Here is an 11002-nt window from a genome sequence, read left to right as displayed (position 1 = left end):
CATCCGAGGCAGAGGCTGGGGGGCGGGGGCGGGCGCCTTTAGAGGAGGCGTGTGGCGGGCGTCTGCAGGAGAGCAGGCCGCTCCGCGTAGGCTTACCTTGTCCAGAGTGGCGACGAACAGCAGGATGAGAATGAGGATGTGAAGGGCCGAGACCACCAGCAGGAGGAATGACATGGCTGCAGTGGAAGCCTGGGGTAGGGGACAGTCAGGAGATGGTGGATTCAGGAGGGTGGCACAGGGGAGGGTGAGATGCCCAAATCCTCGTGGAGAAAGGGGCTGGTTCCAGACTCTGGGGTCTGAGGGAAGAGGAGGCTGGGAGCCAGGAATCCTGAATCCCCCAGGGGCCGGAGAGGGCCAGGGATGGACTCTTGAGTCCAGGAATGACCGGAACTAGCACTGTGCTTCACTCTGAGTCCCCAGGGCCCCGTCCCGGGTCAGGGCTGTGAACATTCAAGTTGCAGCCCCTCCGGGCGCAGCAGAAGCTGCGGGCTTCCCCCAGAGACAGGCATCCTCGACTCACCCCACCCCTCTCCCTCTCCCCGGGTTCCGGGTGAATCATCGGTGACTCATCCCACCCTCCAGCCTCCGAGTACCAGGGAAACCCCAGCCCCTGGCTGTGCCCACGAGGTCCCCGCCCCACCCTGCTACCAGACTGGTGCCTGCTGGGCACCCTGTTGGGAAAATGGACAGGATCTGTGTTTGGGGAGAGAGGCCTAAGAACAGGGAACCAGCCTCCCACCACCACGCAGTGCCCAGAAAGGGGAGGGGGCCTGGAGGTGGCCCAGACCTGGGGTGTTCTCAGGCAAAGACCCGCTCTCCGGGTCCCCCGGGGAGAGTGGACATCCGTGGGGGGAAAATTGCAGGACATTATCTGGTGGAGGGCTCTGCTGGGAACCCCCCCCCAAACCTTGCTGGGCCCCACCCCTTCCTGAATCTGCACCCCCAGGGCTAAGAGATCATTTCCAAAATTAAAAGTATCTCCATGGGGGTGTCCTTCCCAAATGGCTGCACTCCCGAGTAAATAAAGGAATCCCAGTCCAGATAACGGACTGGAAACTTACCCCGCGCGGCGGAAAAAGTCAGAGTTGGAGTCTGTCCCTCGCTTGGGCCTCCGTGCCCCGCCCTTCGCCTGCCTCCTTCCACCCTCTCGGGGCCCCCGCCTCCCTCGCCGCCTTCCTCCCTCCCTCGCTCTCCCCTCTGGCTCTCTCCGTCCTTCTCCCCGCCAACCCTAGAACCCTTTCTCTCTTTCTTTCTCTCTCTCGCTCTTTCTCTCCTGTCCTCACTGCCTATACCTTTTCCCTCTCTCTCTTCTCACTCTCCGAGTTTCTCTTCCTCTGCTCCTCTCAATATATATACTGACCCTTTTATACCCACCCTCACCGCACCCAGCTGAGGTTTGCCGCCAGAGGGAGGGCCCAGGCACTCTGGTTCTTCATTCTCTGAGCCCGCCCACTGCCCCCACATGCGAATCTGTTGGGGCTCCCTCCCAGGGTTGAGATGAGAAGTCCTTGGAGGGAGTGGAGAGGGCAGGGGCCCCTGGGGTGGGGCGTCAGGGGTGGGAGGGCCAGATTCTCAGGCCTCCGCTCTGGGTCTTGCCCTGGGACCTGGGACCTGGGACCTGGGACCTGGGACCTGGGACCTGGGACCTGGGACCTGGGACCTGGGACCTGGGACCTGGGACCTGGGACCTGGGACCTGGGACCTGGGACCTGGGACCTGGGACCTGGGACCTGGGACCTGGGACCTGGGACCTGGGACCTGGGACCTGGGACCTGGGACCTGGGACCTGGGACCTGGGACCTGGGACCTGGGACCTGGGACCTGGGACCTGGGACCTGGGACCTGGGACCTGGGACCTGGGACCTGGGACCTGGGACCTGGGACCTGGGACCTGGGACCTGGGACCTGGGACCTGGGACCTGGGACCTGGGACCTGGGACCTGGGACCTGGGACCTGGGACCTGGGACCTGGGACCTGGGACCTGGGACCTGGGACCTGGGACCTGGGACCTGGGACCTGGGACCTGGGACCTGGGACCTGGGACCTGGGACCTGGGACCTGGGACCTGGGACCTGGGACTGGGTGGGGCGGGGCGGGGGGGCGGGACCTTGACTAATTACGTCCACTCTGAGCCTCAGCTTCCTCATCTGTGGGTATAGGAATACTAAAAATACTGACAATACACTAATCCTGATAATGGTAAGTCCAATACGTGTTCTAAACGAATAAGGTGATACCAGTACATTAACACACCTAACACGTTCGTTCCTTTCTCCAGGAATACTAAAAATACTGACAATACACTAATCCTGATAGTGATACGTCCGATACATTAACACACCTAACACGTTCGTTCCTTTCTCCGTCAAACATTTATTGAATATCGATTATGAACCAGGAGTTAATGAAAAAACAACAACAACAACACACAGATGTGAGCCAACTATTACTGTGGGCTTACCTTCCTAGCGGAGGGAGACAGACAATCAAGAGAAAACATCACTACACCAGAGACAGCTCAGACAGTGATAAAGACTCTGAAGGAACAAAACAGAGTGATGGAGATACGGACAGTGTGAGGGGAACCTACTTTGAACAGGGTGATCAGGCCAGGCCTCTCCAAGGAGGTGACATGTGAGCTGAGGCCCGAAGACAGGAGCCATTTGAATGCTGGGCGGACAGCAAGCGCAGAGGCTCTTGAGAACAAGCTCAGGTTGTTTGGGGAGCAGACAGAAGGGCCAGTGTGTCTGGGATATAGGGAGCTGGAGGGAGGGTAGGAAGGGAATCAAAGAGGGCCCTTGAAGACTAGGGGAGGAGCTTGGATTTTCATTCTAAGTGCAATGAGAAGTCATGGGAAGGTTTTAAAGGGAGTGCAGTACCAGCGATTTAATGTTAACTATTATTCTTGGATTATTTCTTGGATTATTGCATTTGGGTGGGTGGGATGGTTTCTATGTAGCTGGGTCTCTTAGAAGAGTTGGGTGGTGTTGAATAGTGAGGGACAGGGGTTCTGATAAGAAACTGAGAGCTGGAAAATGGAAATTTAGGGCCCCTGCATCGGAAGGAAACTGGGTGATAGCATGAATGGGTATCTGATGGGGCCAGAGCTGGGGGAGGGAGCGAGACTGGTCATGTGGGAGCGAGATTGGTCATGTGGGCTCCCTGAGGGCAGTTCAGTGGTTGGGTGGGTACTTGGGGAGACTTGGAAGCTGGGGTACCAGTACAGCACAGACTCTAGAAACACACCGGCTGGCTTCACATCCAAGATGCTTTACTCACTAGCTGTGATTTTGGGCAAGCTACTAATAACCTTTCTATGCCTCAGTTTTTCTATCTGTCAAATGGGGATAATAGTGAGTGCACCATAGGCTAGTTTTTAGAGTAGCGCCTGGCACATCATAAGCACTGTTGTATGTGTTAGTTATACCAGGTATTGGGGCCCTGAGTGGATTCAGTACTGGGGGACCCTAGATCAAGGTCTTGAGAATCTGGGAAAGGGGCACATTATTGGGTCCCAAGACTAAAAAGTTGGAGTACAAAATGAGGGTCCCTCGGGTTAGGGAATAGGTAGGTAGTCTTAAATCTGCCTTTCAGAAGGAGAGAAACTGGGGGGTCTGAACTCAGAACCTCAAGCAAGTTAGAAAGTCTGGGTCACTAAGGGAAACATTGGGAGCTAGAGGGTCACATGCTTTTCAGGGAGTGCAGGCTAAGGGGGCCAAGGGGCTGGACCACAGGTCTGGGGAGGAGTCCAGGAACCAGGAGTTAGGGAGATGGAAATTGGAGCGGGGGGAGGTGGAGAACAGCGGGGTACGGCTCTGAATCAAGTTCCCTGCACGGTACTTGGTATCCAGGGGCTGTTCAGGGGGTCCCCCGTGTTAGGGCCCTGTGCAAGGGGAAGAGTCAGAGGATCTGCGAGCGGTGGAGGGATCTCCCCTTCCTGGGCCTCCAACGCTGCGAGCTGAGCTGAGTGCCCGCGAGCCGCTTCCTCCCACAGGAAACCGCAGGCTTCAGGCACACCCAGCTTGCAGGGCGCTTCGCCCACTGCCAGCCCGCTCTGGGGAGGCCCACGTGGGTAGCAGCAGCCCGCTGAGGGGGCGTGCCCTATGAGGGGCGTGGACGGAGAACGGGGGCTGGCGCGGCGCGCGAGAGGCCACGCCCACTTCCGTCCCAGTGGGCGGACTCTGGGCAGCAAAGGGTTTGTGGCGGCTTCTCTGGAGGCCCTGGGCCGCGCATGCGTAGTGAGCCTCTGCGAGGACCTGAGGTCGTGAGTAGCCCCGCCTCCCTGCTAATGAATCCTCAGAATAACGTGGTCTTAGCTTAAGACACGCTTCTCTCGGGCTGGTGCAGAGCCTTCCAGACGTTTCCCTCTCAGGCCTGCCATCGCAGGCTCTTTCAGCTCCTGCCTCCCACTCTCGGGGACACACCCCCCACCCCCCGCTTCTCAGACCCGTGTTCACAGGTTGGCCACTCCGACCACCCACAGGTCCAGCCAGAGCGCCAGCCGGTTAGCCCCGTCCCATCAGGTCTGGGGAACCGGAGTCCTTCCAGCGTCCTCTCACCAGGCTCCTCGCTGGTTCTTCCAGGCACGCCCCTAGCTGGCCCCTGACGCCCCGCCCTCCTCAGGTACCCTGCCCCACCCCTCACCTCCGCAAACCTCGCGGCTACGTCCCTCCACACCTCCCAGCCCCGCCCCTCAACACCCCCAGCCCCGCCCCTCAACACCTCCCAGCCCCGCCCCTCAACACCCCCAGCCCCGCCCCTCAACACCTCCCAGCCCCGCCCCTCAACACCCCCAGCCCCGCCCCTCAACACCTCCCAGCCCCGCCCCTCAACACCCCCAGCCCCGCCCCTCAACACCTCCCAGCCCCGCCCCTCAACACCCCCAGCCCCGCCCCTCAACACCTCCCAGCCCCGCCCCTCAACACCCCCAGCCCCGCCCCTCAACACCTCCCAGCCCCGCCCCTCAACACCCCCAGCCCCGCCCCTCAACACCTCCCAGCCCCGCCCCTCAACACCCCCAGCCCCGCCCCTCAACACCTCCCAGCCCCGCCCCTCAACACCCCCAGCCCCGCCCCTCAACACCTCCCAGCCCCGCCCCTCAACACCCCCAGCCCCGCCCCTCAACACCTCCCAGCCCCGCCCCTCAACACCCCCAGCCCCGCCCCTCAACACCTCCCAGCCCCGCCCCTCAACACCCCCAGCCCCGCCCCTCAACACCTCCCAGCCCCGCCCCTCAACACCCCCAGCCCCGCCCCTCAACACCTCCCAGCCCCGCCCCTCAACACCCCCAGCCCCGCCCCTCAACACCTCCCAGCCCCGCCCCTCAACACCCCCAGCCCCGCCCCTCAACACCTCCCAGCCCCGCCCCTCAACACCCCCAGCCCCGCCCCTCAACACCTCCCAGCCCCGCCCCTCAACACCCCCAGCCCCGCCCCTCAACACCTCCCAGCCCCGCCCCTCAACACCCCCAGCCCCGCCCCTCAACACCTCCCAGCCCCGCCCCTCAACACCCCCAGCCCCGCCCCTCAACACCTCCCAGCCCCGCCCCTCAACACCCCCAGCCCCGCCCCTCAACACCTCCCAGCCCCGCCCCTCAACACCCCCAGCCCCGCCCCTCAACACCTCCCAGCCCCGCCCCTCAACACCCCCAGCCCCGCCCCTCAACACCTCCCAGCCCCGCCCCTCAACACCCCCAGCCCCGCCCCTCAACACCTCCCAGCCCCGCCCCTCAACACCCCCAGCCCCGCCCCTCAACACCTCCCAGCCCCGCCCCTCAACACCCCCAGCCCCGCCCCTCAACACCTCCCAGCCCCGCCCCTCAACACCCCCAGCCCCGCCCCTCAACACCTCCCAGCCCCGCCCCTCAACACCCCCAGCCCCGCCCCTCAACACCTCCCAGCCCCGCCCCTCAACACCCCCAGCCCCGCCCCTCAACACCTCCCAGCCCCGCCCCTCAACACCCCCAGCCCCGCCCCTCAACACCTCCCAGCCCCGCCCCTCAACACCCCCAGCCCCGCCCCTCAACACCTCCCAGCCCCGCCCCTCAACACCCCCAGCCCCGCCCCTCAACACCTCCCAGCCCCGCCCCTCAACACCCCCAGCCCCGCCCCTCAACACCTCCCAGCCCCGCCCCTCAACACCCCCAGCCCCGCCCCTCAACACCTCCCAGCCCCGCCCCTCAACACCCCCAGCCCCGCCCCTCAACACCTCCCAGCCCCGCCCCTCAACACCCCCAGCCCCGCCCCTCAACACCTCCCAGCCCCGCCCCTCAACACCCCCAGCCCCGCCCCTCAACACCTCCCAGCCCCGCCCCTCAACACCCCCAGCCCCGCCCCTCAACACCTCCCAGCCCCGCCCCTCAACACCCCCAGCCCCGCCCCTCAACACCTCCCAGCCCCGCCCCTCAACACCCCCAGCCCCGCCCCTCAACACCTCCCAGCCCCGCCCCTCAACACCCCCAGCCCCGCCCCTCAACACCTCCCAGCCCCGCCCCTCAACACCCCCAGCCCCGCCCCTCAACACCTCCCAGCCCCGCCCCTCAACACCCCCAGCCCCGCCCCTCAACACCTCCCAGCCCCGCCCCTCAACACCCCCAGCCCCGCCCCTCAACACCTCCCAGCCCCGCCCCTCAACACCCCCAGCCCCGCCCCTCAACACCTCCCAGCCCCGCCCCTCAACACCCCCAGCCCCGCCCCTCAACACCTCCCAGCCCCGCCCCTCAACACCCCCAGCCCCGCCCCTCAACACCTCCCAGCCCCGCCCCTCAACACCCCCAGCCCCGCCCCTCAACACCTCCCAGCCCCGCCCCTCAACACCCCCAGCCCCGCCCCTCAACACCTCCCAGCACCGCCCCTCAACGCCTGCCGGCGCCGCCCCTCGCCGGGCTCCTGTTCAAAGCCCCGAAGATCCCAGCTCGTCTTCTCCCGCCTCCTCGGCTACGCCTTCCAGCTTCCCCTCCCACGACCTCCCCTCTGATCCTGGTCCCGCCCCGGCCGCTGTCCTCAGGCCCCATTGGCCCCTTATCTCCCCAGTAACCGGACCACAACAGTGAGCTCGGATGGACAGGTTAGGCGTTCCAGCAGGTAGGGACTGGGCCTCGCTCTGCACAGGGTTCCCTTTCCTCTGTGATTCCTCCCCCAGACAGCGCGCCTCGGAGGTGTGAGAGCCTCGGGGACCGCCCGACTGACTGGCTCAGCGGTTGAGCCTAGACCTATGAACCAGGAGATCACGGTTCGATTCCCTGTCAGGGCACATGCCCGGTTGCGGGTCCGATATCCAGTGTGGGGTGTGCAGGAGGCAGCGGATCAATGATCCTCTCTCATCATCGATGTTTCTATCTCTCTCTCCCTCTCCTCTCTGAAATCAATACAAATATATATATTTTAAAAAAAGAAAGCCTAGGGGACCTACCCCCGCCAGAGGCCAGAGTCAGAGCCACGATGCAAGACAGAATGCAAGAGGCGGGCGTTGAGAGGAGTGTGGGGAGGGGCCTGAGAGGTGCCCCCTCCAGTCCCCTGGAGGAATTGCGGGTCAGAGAGAGGCCAGAGCTGGCCCTGGGGTGGCCTTCTCATTCCTAGTCCCCGGCTCATTGCCCACCTCCTCCTCACCCTCTGCCTGAAGGGGTGGGTCCCGTGTCGCCTCTACAGGACGCTCGCAATCGTTGGCTAAGCTGACCACAATGAGCACCCGCTCGGAGGAAGGAAGCGAGGCCTTCCAGGAAACACTAGGTAGTCCTGACGCCCCTTCTTCCCCTCATTCTGGTCCTTGGCTCCCCCAGGGTTCAGGTCCTGAGCTGCGGGGCTCCGGGGACAGGGAGGCCTTCCGGGAGCGCCCTCTAGCGGGGGCAGCAGCTGTGTGCGAATGGAGGTGGCGCTGGGCATAGGTATGGGCAAGGCCTGGAGAGTGGGGTGGGCCCGGCGGACTTCCTGCAGGAGGAGACGTGTGAGTGGGGGCCCAGAGTTCCCCCGAATTACCAAGGGGGCGGGGGAAGGCAGGGGAGAGGTTCAGCAGAGAGAACAGCCTGCGGCTCGAGCAGGGGTTTCTCAACCTCTGCACTGCTGACGCTTGGGCTCAGGCCGTCAGTCCTTTGTTGTGGGGCGGCCTCTACCCACTTGCATGCCAGTAGCACCCTCTGCACCTCCCCCACTCCCACCCCCACATCGCGGCAATGGAAAATGTCTCCAGACATTACCAAATGTCCACGGGGGATAGAATCGCTCCAGGTTGCCCTGACCGGTTTGGCTCAGCGGATAGAGCGTTGGCCTGCAGACTGAAGGGTCCCAGGTTCGATTCCCGTCAAGGGCATGTACCTTGGTTGCGGGCACATCCCCAATAGAGGGTGTGCAGGAGGCAGCTGATTGATGTTTCTCTCTCATCGATGTTTCTATCTCCCTTCCTCTCTGTAAAAAATCAATAAAATATATTGGGGGGAAAAAAACAAAGAATCGCTCCAGGTTGAGAACCACTGGGCCGTGGTAGGCGGCGAGCTGGTGGAGGAGACCCAGAGAGGAGGGTAGGGTCAGGCCATGTGGGGCCTTGAACACCAGGCTGAGGGCGCTGGAGCAAGGAAGAGGCAGGGTCCACTCTGGTTGTAGAAAGCCCCTCGGGGACTGTGAGGGGAGTCGGGGAGGCGGGGGAGGAGTCTGGGGTGATGGTCCAGGCAGGAGGGGATGAGGCCTGGGCCTAGGACAGTGGTCGGCAAACTCATTAGATTGAAACACGAAGTTTCAATCGCACTGTATGTGCGCGCCCGAATGTGGTATTTTGTGGAAGAGCCACACTCAAGGGCCCAAAGAGCCGCATGTGGCTCGAGAGCCGCAGTTTGCCGACCACGGGCCTAGGTGATGGACTGAGGGTGAGGAGGTGGGAGAATGGGACTGCGGATGGCTGGGCAGTGGAGGCTGAAGGCGAGGGGGGAGCCAGAATGCAGCCCTGGTCACCTTGCTCAGCTCCCCCCAGTTCCAGTCTTGTGTGGTGGGTCCCTGAGGACTCCCAGGCCTCCCAGGAGCGCCCTCTCGTGGGTAAAAAAGATGGATGCCCAAGCCGGCGAAGGGGTGGGTTTAGTGCAGCGGTTCTCAACCTGTGGGTCACGACCCCTTTGGCTGTCGAAGACCCTTTCACAGGGGTCGCCTAAGACCACCCTGCATATCAGATATTTACATGACGATTCATCACAGTAGCAACATTACAGTTAGGAAGTAGCAACGGAGATAATTGTATGGTTGGGTCACAACGTGAGGAACTGTATTTAAAGGGCCAGAAGGTTGAGAACCACTGGTCTAGTGGATCAAGTCTCCAGGTCAGCTTGGGGTACAGGGGAGTGAAGGGATGAGAAAGCTTGAGGCAGTCCCCGAGGGGCGCTGGAGGCTGGGTCTTCCGTTCAGTTGCAGTTTGTGAGATCCCAAGGGATCCAGGATCCCCAGGTCCCGGGGAGGAGGGGGCCCGGGTCTGGATTCCTACTGAGTGGCTTGCCTGGCCCCTCACTCAGTGGATTGGGAGCTGAGCCGACTGCAGCGACAGTACAAAGTGATGGAGGTTGAAAGGCGGGCCTACAGCAAGGAGGTCCACCAGCGCATCAATAAGCAACTGTGAGCCAAGTGCCTGAGTGTGTGTGAGTGTGAGTGAGTGTGTGTATGTGTGTGTGTGTGGGGGGGGGGGGTGGTGGGGGGGGAAAGGCTATTAAAGAGGCTGGGGGCCGGAATCTTGGGTCCGACAACGAGGAGGCAGGCCCAGTGTGTGTGGCCTTTATTGATGCTGAGCTCTGCTCCTCGCCGGCCGCCCCCCCACCCCCCTCCCTGGGCAGTGAGGAAATCCAGCGCCTGCAAGACGTGCAGAACAAGCTTCAGGTGAAGATCGGCATTGCCCAGAGCCAGGTCAAGCGCCTGCGGGACAACGAGAGGATGGAGAACATGAGCCACCTGCTGAAGTGCCGGGCCCAGGTGGAGGCCGAGGTCAAGGAGCTGCAGGAGCAGACCCGAGCCCTGGACAGGCAGGTGGGTTCTGAGACCAGGCTCTGTGGGTCCCACTTAGGGGCAGATGCTCTCACCGCTCGCTCGGAGCCTTAGCTTCCTCCTCTGAGAACCTGGGCTATTGAAAGCATGCGCCTGGGAGAGTGGTGCTGGGGCTCCAGGGGGCATAAGGGTGTTGAGTGATGAGCACAGTCCCAGATGCTGGGGGGTGGGAGGGGGGAGCTGGGGCAGCGAAGGGGAAAGGCCCGGCTTCCGGAGTTGGCGAAACCTGCGTTGGAATCCCAGTCCTGCCTCAGCAGAGCTGTGTGAGCACAGGCCAGTATTCACCTCTCTGGACCCTAGTTCCTTCCTTGTCTAATCCTACCTGTCTCAAGGTCTTGCTAGTTGACCTTGGAAACAATGTGACTTTTCGATGCCAGTGTTCTATGTGGGATTCATGGTCATTTCCCCCCCCTACTCTTCATGAAAAAAGTCACTTGCGCCCTGGATGGTATGCTCAGTGGTTAGAACATCGGCCCGCGTACCAAAGGGTCTTGGGTTTGATTCCCGGTCAAGGGCACAGACCCGGGGTATAGGTTGGATCCCTGGCTCCAATCGGGATGAGTGTGGGAGGCAACCAATTGATGTGTCTCTCTCACATCAATGTTTCTCTCACTCTCCTCTCTGCCTCCCTCCCTTCTACTCTCTCTAAAAAGCAATGGGGAAAATATCCTGGGGTGAGGGTTGACAACAACAACAACAACAGAAGTTATTAGGCTAGACCAGTGGTCGGCAAACCGCGGCTCGAGAGCCACATGCGGCTCTTTGGGCCCTTGAGTGTGGCTCTTCCACAAAATACCACGTGCGGCGCGCACGTACAGGGAACATTGTGGAGTGAAAGAAGATGTAGTGTCAAGGATTGAGAAAGGTATGTTGAGATGGTTTGGACATATAGAGAGGATGAACGAAAGAAGATAGACGAAACAAGTATACAAGACGAGTGTGGATGGGAGAGTTGGAAGGGGTCGACCTCAGCAAACGTACCTCAATCAGA

The 11002-nt window shown here is 62.0% G+C and overlaps 2 protein-coding genes across 2 annotated transcripts in view; one reads left to right on the top strand and one right to left on the bottom strand.

The window, feature by feature from the left end:
• Nucleotides 1–1175, bottom strand: part of EMP3 (epithelial membrane protein 3) — a 9936-nt gene extending 8761 nt beyond the window's left edge. Inside the window, exons 1-2 of the mRNA XM_005879480.2 lie at nt 1062–1175; nt 97–189 (exon numbers count right to left, since the gene is read on the bottom strand). Coding sequence (XP_005879542.1) covers nt 97–174 — 78 coding nt within the window. The 5' untranslated portion in view covers nt 175–189; nt 1062–1175. The remainder of the gene's footprint in view (nt 1–96; nt 190–1061) is intronic.
• A 5758-nt stretch (nt 1176–6933) lies between these two features.
• CCDC114 (coiled-coil domain containing 114) overlaps nt 6934–11002 on the top strand; it is a 29090-nt gene continuing 25021 nt past the window's right edge. The window contains exons 1-4 of the mRNA XM_014550419.1: nt 6934–7083; nt 7648–7728; nt 9489–9588; nt 9804–9993. Of these exons, the coding sequence (XP_014405905.1) occupies nt 7059–7083; nt 7648–7728; nt 9489–9588; nt 9804–9993 (396 nt within the window). The 5' untranslated portion in view covers nt 6934–7058. The remainder of the gene's footprint in view (nt 7084–7647; nt 7729–9488; nt 9589–9803; nt 9994–11002) is intronic.

The sequence above is a fragment of the Myotis brandtii genome, unplaced genomic scaffold (genome assembly GCF_000412655.1).
Source record: "Myotis brandtii unplaced genomic scaffold, ASM41265v1 scaffold601, whole genome shotgun sequence".
NCBI lineage: Eukaryota > Metazoa > Chordata > Mammalia > Chiroptera > Vespertilionidae > Myotis > Myotis brandtii.
This window is presented reverse-complemented; position numbering and strand designations above follow the sequence as displayed.